The sequence below is a fragment of the Zalophus californianus genome, chromosome 15, assembly GCF_009762305.2.
Source record: "Zalophus californianus isolate mZalCal1 chromosome 15, mZalCal1.pri.v2, whole genome shotgun sequence".
In the NCBI taxonomy this organism is placed as follows: Eukaryota; Metazoa; Chordata; class Mammalia; order Carnivora; family Otariidae; genus Zalophus; species Zalophus californianus.
Genome location: NC_045609.1, coordinates 54,129,655 through 54,155,740, shown reverse-complemented (window position 1 = coordinate 54,155,740; position 26,086 = coordinate 54,129,655). Strand labels below are relative to the sequence as shown.

General features: G+C 45.7%; 1 protein-coding gene across 6 annotated transcripts in view; it reads left to right on the top strand.

Annotated features, from left to right (window-relative positions):
- MYOF (myoferlin) overlaps nucleotides 1–26,086 on the top strand; it is a 153,764-nt gene that overhangs the window by 105,210 nt on the left and 22,468 nt on the right. For 3 of the 6 annotated variants that reach the window (XR_003518662.2, XM_027587404.1, XM_027587394.1), the window contains 16 exons: nucleotides 1,152–1,297; nucleotides 3,280–3,453; nucleotides 4,335–4,443; nucleotides 5,386–5,463; nucleotides 7,634–7,815; nucleotides 7,910–8,068; nucleotides 8,193–8,291; nucleotides 9,261–9,422; nucleotides 11,300–11,465; nucleotides 14,643–14,719; nucleotides 17,053–17,109; nucleotides 18,550–18,561; nucleotides 19,898–19,996; nucleotides 21,478–21,603; nucleotides 23,230–23,385; nucleotides 23,824–23,915. Coding sequence is in view for 5 of the 6 variants with exons in the window: in XM_027587404.1 (XP_027443205.1) it covers nucleotides 1,152–1,297; nucleotides 3,280–3,453; nucleotides 4,335–4,443; nucleotides 5,386–5,463; nucleotides 7,634–7,815; nucleotides 7,910–8,068; nucleotides 8,193–8,291; nucleotides 9,261–9,422; nucleotides 11,300–11,465; nucleotides 14,643–14,719; nucleotides 17,053–17,109; nucleotides 18,550–18,561; nucleotides 19,898–19,996; nucleotides 21,478–21,603; nucleotides 23,230–23,385; nucleotides 23,824–23,915 (1,894 nt within the window). In the remaining variant the exon portion in view is untranslated. The remainder of the gene's footprint in view (nucleotides 1–1,151; nucleotides 1,298–3,279; nucleotides 3,454–4,334; nucleotides 4,444–5,385; nucleotides 5,464–7,633; nucleotides 7,816–7,909; nucleotides 8,069–8,192; nucleotides 8,292–9,260; nucleotides 9,423–11,299; nucleotides 11,466–14,642; nucleotides 14,720–17,052; nucleotides 17,110–18,549; nucleotides 18,562–19,897; nucleotides 19,997–21,477; nucleotides 21,604–23,229; nucleotides 23,386–23,823; nucleotides 23,916–26,086) is intronic. The other 3 variants (XM_027587420.1, XM_027587411.1, XM_027587430.1) reach the window with 2 other exon arrangements.

The following is a 26,086-nucleotide window of genomic DNA, read 5'->3' as shown; positions in this document are numbered from 1 at the left end:
TTACCTGGTAGGGTCTCTGCAGCAAGGCCCTGGTTAACCAGAGTAAAGTTTCCTTGGGGGGAGGAGTCCACTTCTGTTGGTCTGTGACTGTCAGGTCTTGGATATTACCTGTGACTATTCAGATGCAAAATCTGAAGGACAAGGAAGTTCTTGGACAGGTGGGGGTGGGGCGGCAAGAGTGAAAAATACAAGAGCACAGTGGGCCAGGTGTCTGCACGTTGAGGTGCTGGGGATCCACGATGAAGAATTTAGGAGGGAACTGCAATTTGGATGTTCTCTATTCTAATCATACCCCATAGACTCCCTGGGAACATCACACTCAGGACCCTGGGGCTCAGGAAGAAGGACTGTAAAATGCCTTAAAAGTCATCCTATTCAGCAGTAATGCAGATTGTTTTGGGGTTTTTTTGAGGTATAGTTGATACGCAATAATGTAGATTATTGACATAGCTTCTGTTAATGGTGTTTATCCTTTTCTATGAACAGTAATCTGAAGTTAAATGAACTATCTAACATTTGGAAATATCAAAAGAGAAACTCTGATTTCTTTTCCTTATAAAAGAAAGAACAAGCATGGATAAAGAAGGGTTCAAATAGATTATAAATTCTGTGCTGATCTTGATGCACACACCAAGCCTTATAGTAATAGTTAGCATTGACTGAGCACAAACTCTGTGCTAAGCACAGTCCTAGTGATTTGCAGGCATTATCCTGAATTCTTTTTTTAAAAGTATACTTCACCTTTATGCTGGGGAAATAGGGCCATAGACAAGTTTACTAACCTGCAAGAAACTTTTTTAGTAAATAGCCAGTGTGTGGTGATGCTGGGATTTAAACCCTTCAACCCTGTCCCCGGCTGCCTCTTGCACTGTGCTTTATTCTTAGATGCACTTAATTACCATGAGTGAGGAGGGATGAAAGGGGAGGAGAACCCCGTGGCCGCAAAGGAAGCTGATTGAAGAGGGACCCAGGGGAACAGACCTGTGTTCGTTTTGGCTGAATTGCAGCCAAGTGAAAGGAGCAGTGGAAATCACTGGCACAGGAGAGAATGCTGGGGGAGCAGAGACAGTGATTGGATATTTTCTGCAAGTTTATCTGGCAATCTGGCAAATGCATCTCTTTGGGATAACCGTTTGCAAACTCTGTTCCAGGCTGGGAGTATGGAATTACCATTCCTCCTGATAATAAACCCAAATCCTGGGTTGCAGCAGAGAAAATGTATCATACTCATAGACGGCGAAGGCTGGTCCGAAAACGCAAGAAGGATTTAACACAAAGCACTTCAAGCACTGCAAGGGTAAGAGTTAGCTTGGGAGGGAGCTAGGCCGGGGGCCACACAGAATTCCTGTTCCTTGGCTATTTCTACAGAAACCATTCACCAGTCAAAGGCGTAAGGCCCTCCCTGGTCAACGGTTCTCAAAATGCGCTCCCCACCCCAACCAGCAACAACACGTTACCTGGGAATGTGTTAGAAATGCCTCACCCCAAACCCACTGTTTTAAGAATTCCAGGGGCGGGGCCCAGCAATCTCTCACCAGGTCTTCCAGGTGATCTGAAGTAGGCTAAATGATAAGAACCACCACAGAGTAGTAATAGAAATTATTTTGGTATCATAACGAAGGAGTGGCAATAGTTCAGTACTTGGAATGAGATACACAAGGACTCAAATCTTGGCCTCATTTCCTTTCTCATCTGCAAAATGGGTACAATACCATGCTTTTAATTAGGGTATTATAAGGCACACATGGAAGAATAAGTGCAATAATAATACTCATAATAATAAGTGGAATATGTTGTGTGTCTTCTATATGCTAGGTACTAAATGTGCGTTATCTATAATCCACAAGATCTGCATTTTATCCTTATTTTATAGTTAATGCTCACAGAGGTTAAATGGACTCTGGGCCACATGTCTAGAAAGTGATTGAGCCAGTGTCTGAACCTAGACGAGGCTATTCCAGAAAGTGCCTGACTCATAGCAGGTGCAATGAAGTTACTTTTTATTACAAGTAAGCTTCTTGGGCACAAAGATGGAACCGTAGTCATCTTGGTATCCTTCTTGCCAGTTCAGAAACTTGTTCTTGATAAATAGTGGAGGAGAATGAATGAGCTGATGAATGAATATTTCTTATTCAACTACCCCTATGCTGATGGAGTGAGAAGCTCCTAGAGGCACTTGACTCTCTCCTTCCACATGAGAGCACCAAGGTGATACTGAGCCACTCTAGTCAGAAGACTGGAAACTTGACCCAGTTCTACCAAAAAGTATCATTGAGACTTTGATCATATTCCCTAACCTCCTCACTCCTGGCTACCTGAAATATTTCAATCCCACTGTTAACACTACTAGAGGGTCAATTACAAGATTGTGCTTGACCTGGAATTATGTTTGTTCAAAGTTGAAAAAAAATCCTACAATGATAATAACCCACATAGAGCTCTTATTTCTGAGATCATAGATATTATTTGGTATTATTTTGCATTTATTAAATCTAGTCATACTTTTATTTAAGATATTTACATACAATTTCCATCAGTAAATGTCAGCTACATGAAGGCCAGGACCTGGTCTTACCTTGTTCTTCATTGCTTCCTCAGCTCTTAACACAATCCCTGTCACACAGTAGACACTCATATTTGTTAAATTGCATAAAACATTGAAAACTGAAGACATTTATATATAAACAGTTTTTAGGATAAAAAGTCCTATCCTCATGAGTTATTAGTTACTGCAGAAGTAATATACTCTGATCTATCACTTACTTATTAGTTATGCCAGCTACTAGCTTAGATGAGACATTTAAATCCTGGGGAAGGTGGTGTCATTTTTTCCCATATAAGGTAGAGATAACAATGTTTTCCAAACTATTTATCATAGTAATGATGTCTTATGTGCTAATGAAGTGAGGAAATAGAAAGCAATTTGAGAAAGAGTCCATTTTCTTTAAAAAAAAAAAAATCCATTTTCCTTAACCCTCCCCAAGTCTGAATAAGGTACCTCTCCTGATGGTATAGGCACCACCTTGGCAACGTCTCATTCTGTGTCAGTTGCCTGGTTATCTGTCCATGTTTCCACAGTTCATCAGCTCTGCAAGGGCAGACAGCCTGTCTCCTTTGTTCTTTGTTGTATCACTGGCTGGTAACACAGTGCTTGGAACAGAGTAGACTTTCAATACCTATTTGTTGATTGACCAAATAATCTCCTTTATCAGTTAAGGGGTATTGTTGTTATGATGATGATGATGATCATTAGCATTAAAAGTTTTACTTCTGGTCTAGGCCATGGAAGAATATGAAGACCGGGACGGCTGGGAATATGCTTCTTTAATTGGCTGGAAATTTCACTGGAAACAGCGCAGTTCAGATACCTTTCGCCGCAGACGCTGGAGAAGAAAAATGGCTCCTTCGGAAACACATGGTGCAGGTGCCATCTTTAAGCTTGAAGGCGCCCTCGTAAGTAACAAGTACTCAAAACTCAAATAAGATTGGCATAGGGAAAGTAGATGAGTGTTGGAGACACCACTCACTCCACAGGGACCCCTCCAGCACTACAGGACTGCAGATAATTTGGGAGAAGGCTACACAACCTAGGTGCTCAATAACTCTTGTTGCATGAATACACCATGCATATAGGAAAGGTTCTAAGAAGTTCTACCACAGACACCTGTTTAATGTTTCACCCAGCATTTTCCAAATATATCTGTTCTAAAACCCTTGCTGCAGTTGACACCTGTTAACATCCCAGGCACAGGTTCTTTGGATCGTACCTTGGAAACTATAACCGTTCAACAGACCAAGAAAGTTAAATACACAGATGTGAGGGGGAGAAAAACAGAAGGATGGCTCACGGAATTAGAGAATAATTCATATGGAAACACAGTAAAGAAGGCAGGGAAGGGAGAAGTGCCAAGGTGGAAGGAATGCATAAGAGAATGGCAGTGGTCTGTCTAAAACAACATGGTGGTCAGGAACCATGTCCAAACGCAGCCTATTTTTATATTTTGGCACATTGACCCTGCTATGTTGCTTATTCTCAGCCTCCTCCCACCCTTTTAATCCCCTTATTTATCCTTTATGCTTTTCCTCTTTTAAATTTTCAGCATCAGGGTTTGGTAAGCCTGGACTTGAGGCAAAAGACTGGCTTCAACTTCTTGCCCTGTCGCTTTCCAGCTAAGTGAACTTGGGCAAGACACTTGCTGTGCTGGGCTTTATTCATCTTTAAAAATGGAGTGATTGGATGAGAAGAGTCCCTTTTAAAAGCCACCATTCCATTTCTTTGTAATTCTTGCCTCTTTGTTTTGAGGCATTGGTAATGGACTTTTCTGCCTCTTTAGGGTGCAGACACGACTGAGGATGGAGACGAGAAGAGCATGGACAAACAGAAGTACACTGCCACCACCGTGTTTGGGGCCAACACCCCCATCATTTCCTGTAACTTTGACAGTAAGTTTTAAATGGATTTGTACATTCCACCGCTATGACTTATCTCAAGAAAACTCTCTGAATCACCGAATAGGATTAAAATGTCTTTATGCAAATGTGACTTTTATTTCGATGAAGAGGATTTTTTCAGATACACTTTTAAAAAATCATATTTGGGGTGGAGGGTCGTCGGATCATTGACTTTGACATAGTCTGTCCAATATGTACTCATTCTATATATTAAGCTCCCCAAGATTGTTTTAATTAAAAAAAAAAAAGAGGTTCAAAAAGTTAAGTAAAGGTTGGTTCCAGTGATAATCTTTAGGAATTTTGGAATGAGGCAGACTTACTCTGTACTAGTAATAGCAAATGCTTATCTAGGGCTTAGCATGTGCCAAGCACTGTGCATATATTAACTCATTTAATCTTCACAGCCACCCTAGAAGGTGGTGTTATTGTTGTCCTCATCTTAGAGCACTATAGACAAGATTTCAAGTAGTCTGACTCCCAGAATAATGTGTTGGGGGGGGGAGCATATATACATTAATATAGGGGTAAGGAGTATAAAGATTCTGAACTATCAAAGGAGGAACTTTCCTAGACCTGGGGCTGAAATAGTATAGGAAGCCCTATTTCTATAACTCTTGGAAACCAAGTCTCATTGTCAAGGTCTGAGATGACAAGCAGTGGCCTAAATCCAGGTTTTACAACAGGAGTGATGTTCTCCTGAGTGATACACTTGCACTGAGCTTACTGTAGTATTTTTAAAGTTAGTTTTATTTTATAGGAAACAGAACTACTTTGGGAGGACCTGTCATCACCACTATGTGTGCTCTTTATTGTGGAGAAGTAGATTTGAATGACCCATTTATCTGAAACATGAATTATCTCCAAATATTCCAGAAAATTTGCAGTTTACAGTGTTATGTTCCTTATGAGTAACCTCCATCCTGTTCTTTTTAGGAGTCTACATTTACCATCTGCGCTGCTATATCTATCAAGCCAGGAACCTCATGGCTCTAGACAAGGATAGTTTTTCAGGTAAAGGGACAAAAATCTCCATCTTACGTGTTATTACACAGCTAGCTAGCTTGATTCTACTTTTCATCAAGTGGATGTTTTTAGTAATGTCTCACAACAAAGAGGCTTTCCATATTGAAATGAGTTTGATTTGTATGAAATAAACTGCACAGTCATTAAATAATCACTGAGTATGTTGAGTACTATTGCTGGGTGCTAGAGATACACAGAAGATACATGGTCTTTTAACACTAATAATCATTAATTGATTAATAAAAAGCACCTAGAAGAAAAGCAATTTCTGCTCTTTGCTTATACACATAGCTCTCTATATACATACACATACATACGCTCTGGGCTCTTGGGCTGATCGGTAAGTTAAGATCCTTATATTTTTGTAGCTCTCTCAAGTTGACAGAAAGATCACAAGTTCGCCCATCTGCCTACAACACCAGGCTTGAGGCAGTGTGGAGTTCATTTTGACCTCTCTGTGGCCTGTTCCCCAAATTCCCTGCAACATAAAGCCATGAGACCCAGCTCGTTTCATGGCCTTTGGACTGGTTCTAAAGGGAAGGCTGTGGGCAGGGCTGGGGAAAAGGCCAGGGGTCCGCTGCTGAGGATCTGTGCCGTTGCTGGTGGGATCATGAACCGTTCAGGGGCCATCTGGGTGACTTGGGGAGATTTGCACTTCAGGACGTGAAGGCCAGCAGAGCTTTGATGGAAACAACTCTTAAAGCAGTTGCCTGACACTCTGAACTGCTCACATCACTCATGAGGTGTGTTCCAAGCGCTCATGTAACCATTTGTGAATGGTTTCCTTTTCTTACAGATTAGAGCAGATTCAAGGTCATCCCCACAATACGCATCTCCAAACGGGGTTTGAAGACGTTTTTGAATATTCACCACCAGGGGGCACTCAATCATTGAAGGTCAAAGTTAGAATCTTAATCCTAATTCTTGACTAAAGTTGCATAAAACTCAAGCAGATTCCTTGCCGTTTGAGATATAAGATAACTGATCGGAGCCATGGTTATTGTAAATAATGCTGCAGGGAACATGGGAGCACAGATAGCTCTTTGAGATGATTATTTCATTTGCTTTGAGTAAGTACCCAGAAGTGGGATTGCTGGATCATACGATAGTGCTATTTTTAATTTCTTGGGGAACTTCCATACTGTTTTCCACAGTGGCTCCACCTGTCTACGTTCCCACAACGGCGCACAGGCGTTCCCTTTTCTTCCCATCCTCGCCAGCGCTGGTTGTCTCCTGTCTTTTTGACACTAGACATCCTAGCGGGTGTGAGGTGATATCTCATTCTGGTTTTGATTTGCATTCCCCAGAGGATTAGTGATGTTGGACACCTTTTCATGTACCTTTTGGCCATTCGTATGTGTTCTTCAGAGAAACATCTCTTCAGGTCCTTTGCCCATTTTTTAATTGGGTTATTTGGGCTTTTTGCTATTTTTGTATGAGTCTCTTGCATATTTTGGATATTAACTGCTTATCAGATAATGTAGTTTGCAAATATTTTCTCCCATTCCATGGGTTTCCATTTTGTTGATTATTTCCTTTGCTGTGCAGAAGTTTAGTTTGTTGTAGTTCCACTTGTTTATTTTTGCTTCTGTTGCCTGTGGTTTTGGTGTCAAATCCTAAAAAATCATTGCCAAGACTAATGTCAAGGAGCTTACCCCTTAATCTATTCTTGTAGGAGGCTTACGGTCTTGGGTCTTATGTTCAAGTATTTAGTCTATTTTGAGTTGATTTCTGTGCATGATGTAAAACAGGGCTCCAGCTTCATTCTTCTGCATATGGCTGTCCAGTTTTCCCAGCACATTTATCAAGGAGACTATCCTTTCTTCATTGTGCATTCTGGACACCTGTGTTGAAAATTAATTGACTGCCTATGCATGTGTTTATTTCTGGGGTCTCTGTTCTGTCGGTCCATGTGTCTGTTTTTATGCTAATACCATACCGTTTTGATTACTATAGTTTTGTAATATAGTTTGAAACCAGCAAGTGTGATGCCTCCAGCTTTGTTCTTTCTCAAGAAGGCTTTGGCGGTCTCTCTCCCAGGGAGTGGTGAGGGTCTGTGGTCAGTGCAACTCGAAGAAGAGCATGCGATTGAAATGAGGGCGCCTGGGGAGCTATACATTAGCCATGGCCTCACGGTTACTCTCTTTTTCTGTTTTAGATCCATATGCTCATGTCTCCTTCCTCCATCGAAGCAAAACCACTGAGATCATCCACTCAACTCTGAATCCCACATGGGACCAGACCATTATATTTGATGAAATTGAAATCTATGGGGAGCCCCAGACAGTTCTACAGAACCCGCCCAAAGTTATCATCGAACTTTTTGACAATGACCAAGTGGTAGGTAATTTAGAATTTCTAAGACGGCTTGGGGGAATGACGGAGTTGTACAGGGATATTTGTTGGGGAATTTAAGGACTGCTTGTTTCTCTAGGGCAAAGATGAATTTTTAGGACGAAGCACGTGCTCTCCTCTGGTAAAACTAAACTCAGAAACAGATGTCACCCCCAAACTTCTCTGGCACCCCGTAATGAATGGAGACAAAACCTGTGGGGATGTCCTTGTAACTGCAGAGCTGATTCTGAGGCACAAGGTACTTACTGATTTCTCACGCATATATTCTTTCCTAGTAGCTGCTTAAAACACTTGCTAATAATCCACGACACCATTTTCTTGAACTAAGGAGAGGCAGTGATGTTTCCATGTTTGTTTTACAGAATGGCTCCAACCTTCCCATCCTTCCCTCACAAAGGGCGCCAAATCTGTACATGGTCCCCCAGGGGATCAGGCCTGTGGTTCAGCTCACTGCTATTGAGGTATGCAGCTCCCCGTTTTATTGATCAAGTCAAATGACGTAGCTACACACCGGACTCTCGTAGGAAATGGAATCTTGCTACAAATTCTCTTGCTGTCTCCAACTTCCTATAGAATTTGTCCAAAAATTTGAAACACACATGCAAACAGAAAGCTCGTCGAAATAAGAACAGGTCAACTCCAGCGTTACTGAGGGAATCTAGAGTTCTCACTTACGAGAAGCCAGGAGATTTCTGAGTTTCCCATGTCAACTGGAGAGCTGGGAGAGGGAAGGCAGACTGAGAGCAGCATGCGTGTGTGCGTGTGTGTGTGTGCGCGCGTGTGTGCATGCAGAGAGCGGGGGACCTAAAAGGGGGGCTGACGTGGAGAGAGGGATGGGAGCAATGGGAAATGGTGACATGGCAGACCATCAGAGCAGACACAGGCTGCGGGAGCTCACAGGTAGCTTCATGGACAGCGTCTGGTCCACTCTCAAGGTCTCCCCCTTGTCCAGTCAAGCAGCTGTTACCTTGAGATTTCCCTTCTCAGGCTGTCTTGCTCAGAGTTCCCAAAGACCAAAGCAGGTGGCTTTAAACAACAGCTTTCATTTTTGAATGCTTACATGTCAGACACTGTTAAGGAGTTTACACTTGATCCTCAGAATGACCCTGTGATTTGTTTGCAGACAAGACAGTTGTGTTTGCGGACGAGACATAGAGAGGTTCCAAACTTGCCAGGGTTCACAGCCAGGATTTGATTCCTGCACCCTTCACTGCTCTGCTTTTTAGCAGCTCAGGCAGAAAAAGAGGGGCAAAACTGCTTTCTCTGCATGATCTACAGGCTTTCTAGGATAATAGTCTCAGAGATTTTAGGCAAATCTGCACAAGTCAATCTTAAAGAATTTACCAGTTATTAAGGAAGAATTTTTCCTGTTGAATATTATTTGTAATATACTGAGTTTTCCTCCTCTCTCCTTATATTGTTTTCTTTAGATTCTAGCTTGGGGCTTAAGAAACATGAAAAACTACCAGATGGCCTCTGTCACCTCCCCCAGCCTCGTCGTGGAGTGTGGAGGGGAAAGGGTAGAATCAGTGGTGATCAAAAACCTTAAGAAGACGCCCAACTTCCCGAGTTCTGTTCTCTTCATGAAAGTGGTACAGTATCAATCAAGACTGTAATAGCACATGTGTGTTGAGTAAACTGAATTGTATTTGAAATATGAATATATAGAGATTGCATCCCCCGCACCCCACACACATTTACATATTTCCAAACTCTGACAGCAACTAGAAAAACCCTGCCTTGAATTCAGCTTGCCAGTGACGTTTCTCCCCTAGATTCTCACACTGTAGTAATGGTTTCTTGAAGCTTCACACATCCCCAGTGATACAGAAATATTTGTGGAAAATACTTACTTTTTTCTCGAATGAACTTTCCATCTATTCAGCTCTCGGGTACAGGCTTTTGGTCTCTGCCCTGGAGGGTGGAACACTGACCCTCAGTCCTGCCCCTGCAGGTGTACGTGGACCAGAAGCCTCCAGATAGGGACTGGCTGGCTGGGGAAGGAGCAGCTGCAGGGCCCATTTGGGGTGGCAGGGTCCGGGACAGGCCCCACCTCCAGTGGAGGGCACCCACTTGGTGCCATGGAAGTCACCCCCTGGTTGTTAGGAAGGGACAGCGTCACATCCGGCTCACGGTCCTCTGTCGTAGACCTCATAGGACTTTGCAGCAAGAAGAGGTCACCCCGTCCTTCCGCTTTTTGAAGCAGTTTCATCCTTAGTGTTTTTAAAAAGAAAAGTCTTCCTTTTTCACTGTACTGCATAAAAGAGAGAAAATCAAGGCATTTCCTTGGCGTGATAAAGCAGAGGGCCCAGCATCTTCGCTTTCCTTCTCCCTCCCTAGTCATTTGGTGTCGCTAACACTCCCTTCTCAAACGCTAGGGTCGTGTGGTTTAAAGTCTGCTCTTACAGATGTAGAAACTGAAGCCTAGAGAGGGGTACACCTTCAAGTCCCACAGTGAGCGTCAGGCCACACGCTCGGGGCTGCAGTGGTTATGTGGGAGGTGATGCCGGGACAGCTCTGAGCCATTCCCGCCTCCTGCGTGTCGTGTTTGCTCTCGCCCGGCAGGGCAGGAGGCTTCACTCCTCATACGCCCACTTCGGAGGAAACCCAGAGGTTGAGTCGTTTATACCAGGATCAGCTGGCAAGCAGGTGGCCAGAATTTGGACTTCCGTTCCCCTCACTCCAAAGCCCGTGCTCTTCCCCCTACAATGCTGCAGATGGGGTGCCACCTGGACGCTCCAAGCCAGAATCCCGAAGCGTTTGCCCTGGGCCACTCCACCCATCCGTGGCCCCTGCCCAGCCCCTCCCCCAGCCCCAAGTTCTAGTCTGAATCTAGTCCCAGCGGGAGTGAGGAGAGCCACTCCGCCAGCCCCAACTTCTCCTCCTGTGCGAGGCCAGAGATGAAACGTTCTCTGAACCCCATACCAGGCGCACCCTGGGACTAGCCCATGATTCCCGAATCAGACAATGTCACCAAGGCCACCAAGTTCCACGTGGAGGAACAGGAGGAATCAGGGGGAAAGGAGCATTCTGTTTGGACGCTGAACTTCCAAGGCTAAGAGATTCCCAAGCCACACAGTTCCCTTGGAGATTCAGTTTTATCTCGGTTGCTTGTAAATTCTAATTCATTCTAACCACAGGCTGACTCTGCATCCTGTTACAGAGCATAGCCAGGTCCTAAGACACTAGGCTAAGCAGGTCACACACAGCAGTTAAACAACCGTCCTATTACGGAAGACGTAGCTGGGGCCTTGAAGAGCTGAGGTCATGCAGCTCCCGGGGGCAGAGCCAGGGTTTGACCCCAGGCAGGCTCGAGGCTCATGCCCTTAAGCACGACACTGCTTGCCTCGCAAGCATTCCTGAACTACTTACTGTGAGTCCCCGGGGCTACACCAAATGGGCAAACAGAGTCTGGGGTGGTCCCTTTGGTCTCCTACGGAGGAGTGATGCCTGCTTCTGTGACCCCCAGTTCTTGCCCAAGGAGGAACTGTACATGCCCCCGCTGGTGATCAAGGTCATCGACCACAGGCAGTTCGGGCGGAAGCCTGTCGTTGGGCAGTGCACCATCGATCGTCTGGACCGCTTTCGCTGTGACCCTTATGCGGGGAAGGAGGACCTTGTGCCGCAGCTAAAAGGTAAGATGCGTGTCTATAAACACCATTTGGGGCTTCTCATGTGTGATCTGATTTAATCTTTAGCAACCTGCTCAAGATAAAAATAAGCATGCAGATGAGGAAACAGTTTGATTTATAGTGGGTTACGTAACTTTCCCAAGGTGATATAGCTAGTAAGCGGCAGAGGTAGGTTTGAATTCCCACCTTGTTTTGGGGGGATCCAGTGCTCAGGTAGTAACCTTCTGAAGGAAACTGTCCCTAGCTGAACACTCGGTGTCTCTGCAGGAAATGTTAAGTGCTTCCTCAAATTGTCATGTAGTCAAGCAGAGAAGACAAACAAGGCAATGACGGGTTGCTTTCCAGTGTGATAAATGTTTTGATGCAGAAATCCAGGGGTCCCCTCATGAGCACAGAAGCAGGGGGAGGATTTTTATTTTGTATTGCTTTCCATCTGTTGTCCTCATGAACATGTCCTGTTATGGTAATGTAATTGGGAAAATATTATTTCATTGTTATCCGTGGAGGAAAAACTGACACCTGCTGAGTTTAAATGACTTGCCTTAGGTCACATGATTAATAAGTAGATGATAGAGCAGGGCATAAAACTTAACTTAGGGCTCCAAAGAAATAATAGCTAATAGATAGCATTTTGTTACTGCCCATTCGATAATGACTCGTTTTTAGCTTACTATGTGCAGGGCCCGTGTTAGGGGCTGGGGACTGGGACACAACAGGGAACAAGGTCCCAGGGCCCCTCCCGCTTCATGAGATTAGGCCCCGTGGAGAACTGGCACACGCTCATTCAGCTGATTGTTGGTGCCTCAAGACTGAAACGGATGTCTTCTGTTTAAGCAGCTGCTCTGCTAACCAGTTCTATTTAATCTTCTAGAAGGTTTGGTATTGATTTTACAGAGCATCTGAAACTCATCTGTTATGTGGGTCTGAGCATCCTGTATTCTCGATTCAGAGAAGAGGAAAAAATAAAGTCCACAATCACACATGGGCAAGAAAAAAACCTACATGAGTTTACCCCGAAATTTCCCATGCAGAGCGTTTTGTGTTGAATTGATAATACCTAAAATAGCGACATTTTTTATAACAACAAGGATTATTGTAACCACAGCATTGTTGTATTGGGGGCTACTAAATGGAGAGAAACAATTGTCCTAACGTTTTTCCTAGTGCTTTCATGAGACAAAGTTCTTTGATCCAAATGTGTGAAATCACAAATTCGGCAACCTTTCTCTGGCCTCCGAGTGTGGACCTGTTGGTGTCTGTTGGTCAGGGGGCTGGGTAGGTTGGGCCTCAGGCAGAGGTTAGTGACCGTATGTAATTAACGTGAAGTGTGGTCAAGGTTTCAGAGAAGTCTTCGAAGAAGAAAATCCCTAAGGAGTATGCGGTGGGGAGAGTATAATGTTCCTAAGACCAGAATCTATTATTTTAGATCGATCTGGTCCTTTCTTAAAACCAGTAATAGGGTATGAGTTGAGGAATGTATTTGGCTGGCTTAATGTTGGAAGCATATAGAATAACTTATTCCTCCTGTTCTTGAGGCTTTGTTGCCATGAGGCTGGTAAAGCAGAGAGCTGGTAAGAAAGAACTCAAATACAGTTGTGTTCCCGCTTGCCTGCCTGACTGGCTGTCATGCTCTGTGTTATGTGTGTGTTAGGAGTTTGGGGGGAGACTGTCTTGGAAATGCAGAGACTGCTGATAGATATGGGGGTTCTACATGGGTGTAAAAACACCTAGCATAGCAACTGGGGTATCATAGGTGTTCGGTAAATGTCAGTCTCCCCAGCCTCCCCAGTATCCCCCTGATCATTTCCAGCATTCACTGAGCATTTACTCTGCTCTGGGCTCCGGTGTGTTAAAACGCAAGCTTTGGGGTACACAGCCCTAGCTAAGTCACCTACTTCCACTTCCTAAGTGTTTAACCTGAAGCAAGTAACTTGCATTCTCCTAGCCTCAATTTGTTTTTTAGTCTTTATAATAGGGATAATGGTGCATATTCTGCAGGATTATTGAGGGATTAAATGAGATAAAGTATGTGAAAGGCTTAGCTCTCTGCCTGGCCCATGGTACCTACCTAAAAATTGTGTCTTCCCTCCCGTTTTATGTCCTACATGAGTGGGTTAAACAAAAAGTTCTTTTGGCTTGGCAGTTCCTTCTGTCTGGATGCTGGCCTCCTGTTGAATGTCTGACTGCCCAGTACCGTCTTCCAGAAAGGGTAGACATACCCCTCACCCACACCCCTACCCTGGGTTGAGGCTTCGGTGGAAACAAACTTGGTGAGCCCAGGGGCTACCCTTGAGCCCTTGCTCTAATCCCAAAACCTGGACCCACAAATACAGTTGATCCTGAACAAGGCGGGGATTAGGGGCGCTGACCCTCACGCAGTCAGAAATCCATGTACAGCTTTGAGTCCCCTAAAGCTTAACTATCACTAGCTTCCTGTTGACGGGAAGCCTTAAATACCAAAAACATAAACAGTCCATCAACACATATTTTGTATGTTGTATGTATTATATACTCCATTCTTACATAAAGTAAACTGGAGAGAAGAAAACATTAAGAAGATCACAAGGAAGAGAAAATACATTTACAGTACTATACTGTATTGAAAAAAATCCACATATAAGTGGACCCACACAGTGTTCAAACCCTTGTTGTTCAGGGGTCAGGCTTCTTCTGGGAATGGCCTAAAACCGGGTGATGCCTCTTCCCTGTGCCCACACTATGGGAACCGGGGCTGAATGAGCCACTGCAACTTCAGACCTGAAATGTGCAACTATTCACCCTGCTTTGCTTTTCTGTGTCTTGGGAACAGATTCCAAGAAACTGAGGCTCCTTTAGATGTAGGTTCCCCTCCCCCCACATCCTCTAAAGACATGTATTGACACAATCGACACCACTCTCTTTTGAGCCCTTCCTAAGTACAGGCACTGGGCTAATTGTCCAAGACAAGAGAAAAATGGGCCATATCGTTCCTTAAAGATGTCTAAATCTACATTACATTTTGGGAAAAATGATGAGTTACTGGGTCACCTTCTCCATTCGGGTGTGGTCCTCTCTACTCAGGAAGTCCCACCCCTGAGGAACCTCTGCCTTCCACTGTGACTGCTGAACTTGGACTTGGACTAGAATGTTCACTCCTGTATTTCTTTAAGCATCTTAGGTGAGAAATTGTTTGTCTTGCAGCTTCCCTTCTGTCGACCCCGCCCTGCCGGGATGTCATTATCGAAATAGAAGACACCAAACCATTACTGGCTTCGAAGGTAGGTTTCAGAACTGATCATTGGATAATGTCAGTTTTGTTTTCCGGGTGGCCTAGGCATTGGGCAAATTCAGTCAGACAACCATTCAATGCAATTGAAATAATAATAACCAATCCAGTTTATTGAGGTAGAATAAGGAATCCGAATCCTAAACTCATCAGTAGTTAAGATGACGTTGTGCAGACTAGTGTCCTCTACCCTGGGTCACCCAGGGTACTTAAGATAGGGCCAGGACCTACCCTCCAAGAGGAAGAGGGCCTAGTAGACATCAGTATATTTAAAAATCTCTCCATGTGATTCTAACGTGCAGGCAGGTCTCAGAACTATTGGTGTGGACAGTCTGAATGATACCATGTGCTAGAAAGTTCAGGAGACAGTTTATAGCATAGAACATTCAGAAGAGGGATGCCTGTAGCACAGAGTTTTTTTCCCTATGTGAAGGAGAAGTGTCACCAATTTTTACTGACCCGATTTGTCCGGGTATGGGGTATCTTAGATTTTTATACTCACTGTGGTTTCGAAGTGAAGAAATTGGTGGAAATGCTCACTCAGGACCCTATTTTAGAACCATTCCAGCCAATTCTACAAGAAGGAAAGGGAAAAAAAATGTAAAAAGGTCTCAGTCCAGAAAAAAGAAAACATCAAATATCTCCCTGTTTGTGTTGGCATTTAGGATGGACTTTCACAGCATGTTTTAATGTGCAAACTGGCCAAAAAATGCACATGATTGCACTTTAATATGTTATGTCCATAAACAGTGCCTTTTAAAAAATTCACTTCCTTCCCACTTCATTAAGCTCACTAACAACTGGACCATATTAAATGTGATCTCCACCGCCAGCACCGTGGAGCAGTGTATCTGATTCTATTCCCTAGGAATCATCCACAGTCACAAATGACAATACCAAATTTGTAAAACGACCACATTCACTTTGTAAACGACCTCACATATTCCCAACAAAACAGTAGTTGCCTAGGGAGAAATTAAGGATTGTATACATAAGACCTTTTATATACATTTTCACAACCACTCTGGAAAAAAGCGGTTTTAGATCCTGTTCTATAATCTGTCTCCAGTTTTCCTACGTCCCATTGTCAAACAATTCTTATTCATGCCTGCTGTGTACTTAGTAGTCCTACGTGGGGGGATCAAGAAGAATAAGGCCAATCTATGCCGATATTCTCACTCATTTCTTAATAATAGTTAACAGATGGCTGGGTTACTGTAGCAACGCATTGTGCAAGTTTCTTTTACATCCTGGAAACTGAGTTGCGGTCTGCCAGGATTGGGGGTGGGAGTATTAGGTAGTATTAGGTAGTATTAGGTGGGTAGTATTAGGAACCACCATCGTTCAGGCAGGTGTCCCCCTTTATCTGTGGTTTCGCTTTCCGTGGCTTCAGTGAGCCACGGTCAGTGGCAGGTCCGGCAGTCCAGAAGCCGATGACCCTCCTTCTGACGAACGGACAGAAGGTCAGTAGTAGCCTGATGCTACGTCACAGGGCCCACGTCATCCACCTCACGTCACCTCACCGCGTAGGCATTTTATCATCTCACATCATGACAAGAAGGGTGAGTTCAACACAAGAAGACATTTTGAGAGAGACCCCACATCCACGTAACTCACTATGGTATATTGTCATACGTGTTGTTTGATTATTAGTTATTATGGATCTCTTACTGTGCTGTTAATTTGTAAATTAAAGTTGACCATAGGAATGTGTGTCCAGGACAAAACATAGTATATCTAGGGTTCAGTACTACCTGTGGTTTCAGGCACCTGCTAAAGGTCTTGGAACGTGTACCCTGCAGATAAGGGGGGGGGAGCGACAATACTGTAAATGACTTTAATCGGCTTGCTCTGCTAACACCTCACTGAGGTGCTCCGTGTTGGTAAGAAAGGCTGGTTGGAATCGCCCCTAAAAAACTGATTCCACCTGTTTGTCAGGGAAGACAGTACACATGGATGCAGAGTCAGATGAACCCAGGTGAGCTTTGGAAGAGCCGATAACAAGCTTGCTGCTGGGCATGCATTACATGTACATGTGATGTATGTTTACGTCTGCTACCACCAACCCAATCTGGGTAAATGGAGAGAGTGGGTCAAAACTCACTGTGCTGTTGATGCGAGCTGGAGGCTAGGGCTTTGGGTGACAGTCTCATGCTCACGGAAACGCACACCGTTACCCTGTGAGAACTGTGGGAGTTCTTAAATTGGGCTCAGCACTACCACAAGAGAGGTGAGAAATAAGTACTTGGGGCAAGCTGATAAGTGTTTGCTGGGCAGCATGGACGTTCCTATGTGGCCATTTCAACAGTTACCTTCCAATTCCAGTGCTTAAGCAGTATGTCAACAGCACTCAGCAAAATGGCTTCTCCAAGGACAGTGCATGTATGTATATGTATGAGAAGGAAGTGCATGAAGCTGCTTGGGCCTGTGGGGACCTCGGGCTAAAGACTGGAATTCTCCTTTCAGATTCCTTCTAATACTAGATTTTGGAGTGAAAGGCGATCTTTAAACAAATGTGATGGTTCTAAGTAAAAAGGAGACTCTTACCATGGAGAAACCATAAAGCAAGTTACTCCCGTTAACTTTTCTGAGCGAACTAATGAGCGGACGGGCGTGAATAAATTCTCCCATGTTAATCCTAACGTTTAAAATCAGGCATCATTTGTTTTGAGTTGTGCTTTTAAACTCATGACCTATTCTTTTCTTTGAAATATTTTTAAATAGCTGAAAATAGATGTGAATAAACAGACTTTTAAAATCTTTTTTAAAAATTCAGGAACCATTCGTGGAACATGAGTGCCCTTTAGGCATAGAATGCCTCTCTCCAAAATCTCAGTTTGGCTATGATTTAACCCCTAATCTTGCTTCGGGATGAATCTACTATAAGGAACTGTTACAACTGCGTGTCTCTCTGCCCCTCTTGGCAGTTCTGTGTGCTGGATAAATGTCAGTCAGAAAACAGTGAGGACACTTACAGAGGAAGCCCATGGCCACCTCATACAACAGCTGTAGGGAGTGCCTGTAATGAGCACTCTCCTCACACGAGACAGGAACTTGGAGTTAGGATTTCAGAAAGTGGGTCTAGATAGCAGTCCCTCAGACTGCCCCTGAGAGTGAACTTGGGTGATGTGCCACCAGCAGCACCAAGCGAAAACTCAGGCTCCACACCCTAGCTCACCATTCTCTCTTCTCTTGGGTGTGCCCTGAGATCAGGGGTGGATTCTCCATGCAGAAGCTCAAATGGAAGCATTTGACCATGAGAAATTTGACTTCTTAGAGCAATTTTGATGGACGCATCTGTATTTGGTGCTATAACAGAGGCATGGGGAGAAAGCAAGGAAAGGTACCCTATGTGATGAAATTGTAGCCATGCTAGACACAAATATCCCATGACAGGAGTTTTTGAAGGGATAAGAATTAGGCCAAGTTGAGGAATACTTTAGGAGCTAAATGAAATGAAAACTTTGGGGCAGGCCAATGAGCATCTGTACTACCAGGCCCCCCGCCCCCCTTGCCCCCCACTCCCGTCTTGTGACCATTGTGCCGACAGCGAGATTCTCTCTCGAAAACATGGGATGTGTGTGGCTACCTCCAACCTTTTCATTTTAATACTGTTTGTAACTCATTTGCACATTTTCAGAGAAGAAACCAGTAAGGTGTGTTTAATTATGAGATCATCCTGAATATTCTAAATAATCGATCAAAAATGTTGATAATATAAAGTGTGCATGAAAACTAATTTCTCCCTCTTTCTCTTCAAACCTGATGCTCATGGGGTCTCCATATGGTTTGCCCTCTTCCTGTGCAAAATGTGATAAACAGCTGACAGAAAAGGTAACTATTATACATGCTTTGCTAGATTTCAGATTCATTTTAGATTTTCTGCCTATAGCGGATATGTAAAGAGACTTGTTTAAATCCAAGGTCGGGTTACTGACTATAAAGGGGAAATAATTGTGTGTGTGTTTGTGTACATATATATATGGTACATAGATGAGAAGTAGCTTTTCTTGAGTGTGCAATGAGTGGGTCTGATGAGGCTCTATTCTTGTCAAAAATCGGAGTGGAATTTATAGCAGCCTTTTATAAACTACAGGCTTCTGCAGTTCAAAAATGTTTGACAAGTGACTCTGATACGCGGTCTCCTCTGTGCAACTAAGAACCATGTGTCTAAACCAGAGGTTCTGCCACTGGCTGCACATTGGAATCGCCTGGGGAACTTATGAAAGCATATTGGATGCCCAGGACTCACCCAAGGGTGGGCTGGGAGCTACTGATCTAAAGGACCCAGAATGCCTCCCTACTTTTGTTTCACATTTTATCATTTTTAATATGTTTTTTAAGATTTATTTATTTGAGAGAGAGAGAGACAGAGAGCATGAGCAGGGGGAGGGGCAGAAAGAGAGGGAGACAAGCAGACTCCCCGCAGATTGGGGAGCTGGATGCAGGGCTCCATCCCAGGACCCCAAGACCATGACCTGAGCCGAAACCAAGAGTTGGATGTTTAACCAACTGAGCCACCCAGGCACCCCACATTTTATCATTTTTAAAGCTCTTTCTCCTAATGATCTTATCTGAAATAACTCTCTGGAGTAGATGGAGATAGGTAGTGTTGTTATCCCACTCAGTGGATCAAGAAATTGAGGCTCAGAGAGATGGGTCAAGTTGCCCAAGCTGGTATGGCTTGTAACAGGAGGTTATGGCTTATAGTAAAGGATGGGACTTGAATTAGAACCAGGCTTTCCACCGTTCAGCTTAGCTTTGTTTTATAACGGATTGCTGGCTAAAACAGTTAAAGAAATGAAATAGTAGAAAACATATATGGGAGTTTAATCTGTATATATAAATATCAAGTGAACAGGATAAAAAAGTAAAACCAGACTAATGATTAGGTTGTGTCTATAGAATTTAAGCAATCATCTAGGAGAGCGGTGGGCATTTGAGCCAGACACATTTCATTGGCCGCCAGCGATGGTCCTTTCCCCTGCGGCTTCTGGGTGAAAGAATGGTGAATGCTGAATCCGTTGTGCATGTCAACATCCTATCCTGTCTCCTCGTTCAGGTTCAGAAGTACCTATTTCTCTTACCCACGACATGTGGGTTTTCCTGCATTGATTAGAAACCCATGTCAACACTAAAGGTTATTCCATTTTGATATGTCTTTTATTAGGAGGAAGAAATCGTTGACTGGTGGAGTAAATTTTATGCTTCCACAGGGGAACATGAAAAATGTGGACAATATGTTCAGAAAGGCTATTCCAAACTCAAGGTACCTGGGCCTATACTGCTTTGGGTGAGGGATCAGCATCCATTAAAACTGACCAGAAGGTCCAATGGGGAAGGGCCAGTCCTCTTGCAATGGGCTTTGCTTTTGCCAAGATTCCAGGAGCCTGAGGACAGCTGTTGACTTACGTTATGTGACTGCCACTTGGGGGCTTGGGGGCATCTGATAGAGGGTTGGGAATTGACATCACACTGATTAGGCCCACAATTATCCAGTTCGTCCCAGGGAATCCTAAAAGTCATGCTCTTGCAGAACAGCATACAACGCCAACATGCCTTATTCTGTCCTCCAAACAGGCATCTGTTGCACTAGCTGAAAAGTTGATTCTGTTACATGGGTGTAACATCCCATCAGAACCGTGGGCGCATGTGTCCAGGAAGAAGGCGAACTGTTGAGCTAGACAGATCTGGCTACCTGTGATCTCCTGGGTTAATGTTTTGAGTTTCCAATTCTTCATTCCGGTTTTTAGTGTGTAATTAATGTGCTTAAGTAGAAGCAAATGCTCATGTTTTCAGAACATTGCATGGGAGAAAAAAAATCTTTAAAATGAGAAATATCTGGCCATTAAAATGATGTTCCCCATCAAAGTAGGAAAACCCCACATATTTCCATGTTATCATCATAACATCTCAGTGCAGCTTAAGAAACACTAGCATGCAAAGAGCGACTTATTTAGAAAAAGGACCAAACTGGTGGAATAGATCAGTCCCAGATCCACCCTCCCTCCTGCCTGCCTCCCTTCTCATTCTTGTTCCTCCTCTTCTTCTGGCTTTTTACGGAGGTATAATTTACATACAATAAACGACTCCATTCCATGGGTTGTGATGATGGTATACATCTATGTGAACCACCTCCCAAAACAAGGCAGAGCCACATTGCCATCACCACGGAGAACTCCTGTGCACCCCTTTCCAGCCCATTATCCACTGCCTCCCATCCTGCCCGGAGGCAGCTGATCTGGTTTCATCGCCACGGGCTGCTTTGGCCTGTTTTCATACTCCATAGAAATGGGCTCATACGGTATGGATTTTGTGTGTGTGTTTGGCTTCTCTAGCCCAACACTGCCATTTTGAGATCCATTCTGCTGTCCTGTGTATCTGTCACTTGTCCCTTCTTACTGCCGAGCGGTGGTTCACGGCGTGGTTGTACTGCCGCGTGGGTGTCCCTTCTCCTGACGAGGAAGCTGCTGCAGACCTTCTCGTACCGTGGGCACGTGTTTCCATTTTTCCTGGATAAATACTTAGGAATGCAGTCTCTGCATCATAGAGTAGCTGGGTATTTAACTCAAGAAGAAACAGCCAGATGTTTTCCCCAAGTGCTTCTAGACTTCCACCCTCCTGCCGGTGATGGGAGGGTTCCAGCGGCCCCATCCACATGCCCAGGCCCACTTGGTACTGCCGGGCTTTTTGATTTTAGGCTCCCCCTGTGTTCTAGTGGGAAATTAAGAATCTTTGGATGGCTTTCAGATATACGACTGTGAACTAGAGGATGTAACAGAATTTGAGGGTCTGACAGACTTCTCGGATACTTTCAAGCTGTATCGAGGCAAATCAGATGAAAATGAAGACCCTTCTGTGGTAGGAGAGTTTAAGGTGAGTAAAAGGTGGGGTTTTGTGCTGTTTCAAATCCACCTTTAATTTCTTTATAGACCTAGGATAAAGGATGACCAGCCCTGCGGCAGGGACGCGTCTTCTGCCACATGAAGGACGCTAGAAGCCGATGACAAGGAGAAGGGCCACTGGGGTCAGGGGTAGAATCCTCCAAGTTATTCTCTGTACCTTTCTTTCGCCCTGCCCAAGCCATCCAAGCCCGGGCCCTGCAGATTCAGCCTCTCCGAGCTCCATCCCACCGCCTTCTCCCAGGCCTTCCGCGGGTGCCCTGCCGAAGCTTCCCGACTGATGGCCCTCGCCACCTTTGTGTCCCACTCCCGTCCATTCCTCATGCTGCCCAGTGTGATGGTGGCTCTTGTCTACCGAAAGATGCTGGGTTTCCACGGCTCAAGTCTTAACTCCTTCCTCAAGGCAGAGCTGGCCTTTCCCAAGCCGCTCGGCGCCCTGGACGCCCCGCCCTGCTGCTCAGGACCTCTCCCCGGCCCCAGACACACCGCGTCCTCTCACGACGGAGCCTTGGGACAGGCTCTTCTGCCTTCCCTCCTTGACCAACACCTACTCATCCTTTTCAAGGCCGGCTCCAGGGTCCCATTCTTTGTGAAGCGTGCCCTGGGCGCTTCCGGCGGTGTCACTCGCTCCCGCCCCGGGCTCCCGTGGCTCTGGGGCACCAGCCACCATTAAAGCACCTTCCAGCGGGCAGGGGTCGGCAGGGCCAAGTCCCGGGCAGCTGTGCTCCTGCCGCTGACCCTTCCCCACAGCAGCCGGTCTGCCCCAGCCGCGCTCTCCACGTCCCCATCCCTGCGGCATCCCAGCAAGCGATCCAGGAAGGCCCGAGAGGCAGACCTGTTTCACATCCCTGTGCCAGACTGGGTTTCCTGAGTTCATGTTTGGGTCCCCCGTACCTGGCACAGAGGAAGGAAGTGCTTACTACATGCTGCTTTGCTCAGTGACAGTAGCTGGAGCTAAGACCCACGGGGTCTGAATCCAACGGGACCACTTTCTCTTGGGCTGACTAAAGCTGGTTTCAAGATAAGGTTTATGGCCTGACAAGCTGGCCTGCTGGCTCTACTCATTCAGGAAACATTTCTTGCACCCTGGCAACATGTCCAGCCCTGTGTTAGGTCTTCGAGATAGAGTGATGAACAAGACATAATTCCCACCCTCAGGAAGCTCCCAGTCTCATGAAGGGGTGACGCCAGAAAAGGGAAATCATCCTTTGTACATTAGTGGGTTTAAAAAATAATCACTTTTATTCCGATCTTCAAAATACGTTCAGACTTTCACTCCTCACCCCTTCCTTTGCTACCATACTGATCCAACTCCTGCCTAGATGTGTGCCTGGTCTCCCTGCTTCGCCCTGCCCCTTCTTCTCGCCTGTGATCTGTTCAGTACTTTCCTTACCATCACTTCACGTTCCCCACTGGAATTACGCAAAGTGTAATCGACATCGTTTCTTTCACAAAAGGCAGCCCTGGCCACCCAAACCGCCCCCCACCCCCGCCGCCGGCCCCAGCGGCTACCCTCCGAGTGTATACGGTTGGGAGGGCAGGAACCCTCTGCCCAGGCCACCGCGGCCCTTGTGAGGACATTTGTGTGTCTCTCCCTTAGGGCTCCTTTAGAATCTACCCCCTGTCGGATGACCCCAGCGTGCCGGCCCCTCCCAGGCAGTTTCAGGAATTACCTGACAGCGTCCCACAGGAATGCACGGTTAGGATTTACATTGTTCGAGGCTTAGAGCTCCAGCCCCAGGACAACAATGGCCTGGTAAGAGTTTGGGTGTGGGGCCTTCTCCTGTAGCAAGATAATTACAGTCATCAGCCACAATAATTGTCATGTGCTTTCTTTTGGGGCGTCAGTTATCTCACTAGGGGGAAAGATACTCTATCCAAACAATGTATTCAGGAGGATTGTCCCAACGGGGATTTATCTGAGAGTTTGAAGGGGCTTTGGATCTTCTGGTTCATGCTTTTCATTTTACAGATGTGACCTCGAGGAGATTTGCTGGGTCCCTCCTCCCTGCCACCGCCTCTTCACCCCACATGGCTTCTCTGCAGGCGGCTGGCTGGGTGCTGCAGGTGCCCCAGCCACCAGCTTTTCATCAGGGTGGGAGTGGGTGTGGAGGCTCCCCTGAGTCTGCCCCAGAAACTGCCTTGAACTTGCACCCCATGGTGACACAGCTTGCCATCTGTTTTGTCCCCGCAGTGTGACCCTTATATAAAAATAACACTGGGCAAAAAGGTAATCGAAGATCGAGACCACTACATCCCCAACACCCTCAACCCGGTTTTCGGCAGGTAATGAACATTTCTAAATGTTTATTGGTCATTCAGTTCTCATGGCTTCTGTGGGGAGGATGTGACATGTGCCAAGCTCTGTTCTAGGGCCCAAAACCGTGACTACAAACTGGATAGACATTTTAGGCAGCAGAGCAGGTAGTAAATACATGATACGTGAGCGCACACCTGCAAGTGCCAAGTGCCGTGGAGAAAATAAAGCCAAGTCATGAGATGGGCTTCTCTGAGACAGATTTGCTCTGAGCCCGGGAGGTCGAGGGGGCAAGGGGGCCGGGGCCGGGGTGGCACAAGGCCCGGAAGTCCAATAAGTTTGTGAGTTCTAGACAAGGAGGACAGGCAGTGTGACTTACCTGTAGCAACATGTTGGTTCTCCCTCCCTGAATCCAGTTGGGGCCCTGTCCTCTGGGACATTCTGATTCTACCATTTTGATCCAGCAAATGGATTAATGACGCTGTTAGCAAAACTGAGGAGGGGGCAGAAGGTGGTGGGGTGACAATGCCCCTCTGTCTCCTTTTCCTGAAGACTCTTGAAAAAGCTGTGGTTTCTTCATAGTTGCCACTTTAGACTTGTTTCTGGGCTGTCACACTGATATCATCCAGGGGAGGAGATCCTTCTCCAGGAGAAGGCAAATCCACAGCACCTCTAAAGGGGACCCATATTTTTCAGCTATCAAGTGCTATCCACATTTAATAATAGCTAATATTTGCTGAGCTTTCACTGGCTGCACACCCTCTGCTGAGCCATTTATATGAAACATCTCAGAAATGTCACCACTCTGAGGTGCTCTTGTGTCATCCCTGTGTGACAACAGAAGAAACTGAGGCACAGAGTGAACCAGTGCTGCATGGGCTCGGCTGGTAAAAGGCAGAGTCAGGATTGGAACCCGGGCCATCTGACTGCAGCAGCTGTGTGGTACCCACATTAAGGCTCTGTGGCGGCCACCATCTCATTTTCATGTCCACATGCAGCCTCTCGGCAGGACAGGGCCGAGGTCAGCAGCCCCCCATTTGCTGGTGAGGGAAATGCAGTGCCAGAGCTCTGTCGCCAGAGCTAGTACATGCTAGAGCCAAGATTGACGTGGAAATTCCTGACCAAGCCCCAGCTTTTTCCAACACCCCTGGGAAGGCTTCATATTCATGGCAAAGTATAAATGTGTAGCATAAATGTTCTTTGTACAAAACACTGGTGAAAACGGTGTTGTTTTCCCAGAACCTTTGCCAAACGGGAAAATACTTTGTTCTTGTTTGATGTGTGGCCTATATTTTCATTTCTGGCTTGACCGTCTTGCCCATCCTCTTCTTTTCTACTCATGTTTGTTGGTTTGTGTCCTTATGCATTCTCCCCTGCGCGCACGCGCACACACAACCCCCCCCCCCGAAGTCTTTGTCACTCAGAGCCTCTCAGGGTCGCACGCGCTATTCTCCCTCACACGTCCTCACGCCCTGTGACATACGCACACACAGGACCTCACGCTCACTCAGCTCCTGGGCATGCGCACGCACGCACACACACACACACACACCCCTCTCTGCTGCACACCCCAAAGCTGCATGCCGGGGCCAGGGAATGGAAGTAATCCTCTGGCACGGCAGTATGATCATTTTCCTTTTCTTCCGCTGATCCAGCCCTGAGGTCTAGACAGGAAAAGGCACGCAGGGCAGGAAGGAGGGCTCCATGTGAGGGAGACGGGGAAGCAGGGGAAAGCCAGCGTTTACGGCCGAAAGGCAGCCCCATCTGAACCGCACGTCTCAGAGGAGCCAAGCACAGGCTTAATTAAGTGGCAGGAAAAGTCTTTGCTCTGAGCCACCCTGGGAGGAAGTGATGCTGTCAGGCTCTGCTCTGCCAATCTGTGCCTGGTGTGTGGGCAGAATCCCCCTCCCCAAGGAGATACTGGCTCCGCAGTCCCTTGGACAGCTTTTTGTCTCTGGCCTCAATCTTAAGGGGGTGACTTCCTTCTCAGCAGAGACCCTCAGGGATTCTGGGGAATTCAGAAAGGAGCCACCTTTCCTATGTGCTCAGCCATCGTTTGGCATATTCTTATCCCATCATAGCAACATCCAGATCAGAGTTCAACAGAATGGTTTTTTTTTTAAGATTTTATTTGAGAGTGAGAGAGCATGAGAGGGGGGAGGGTCAGAGGAAGAAGCAGGCTCCCCGCTGAGCAGGGAGC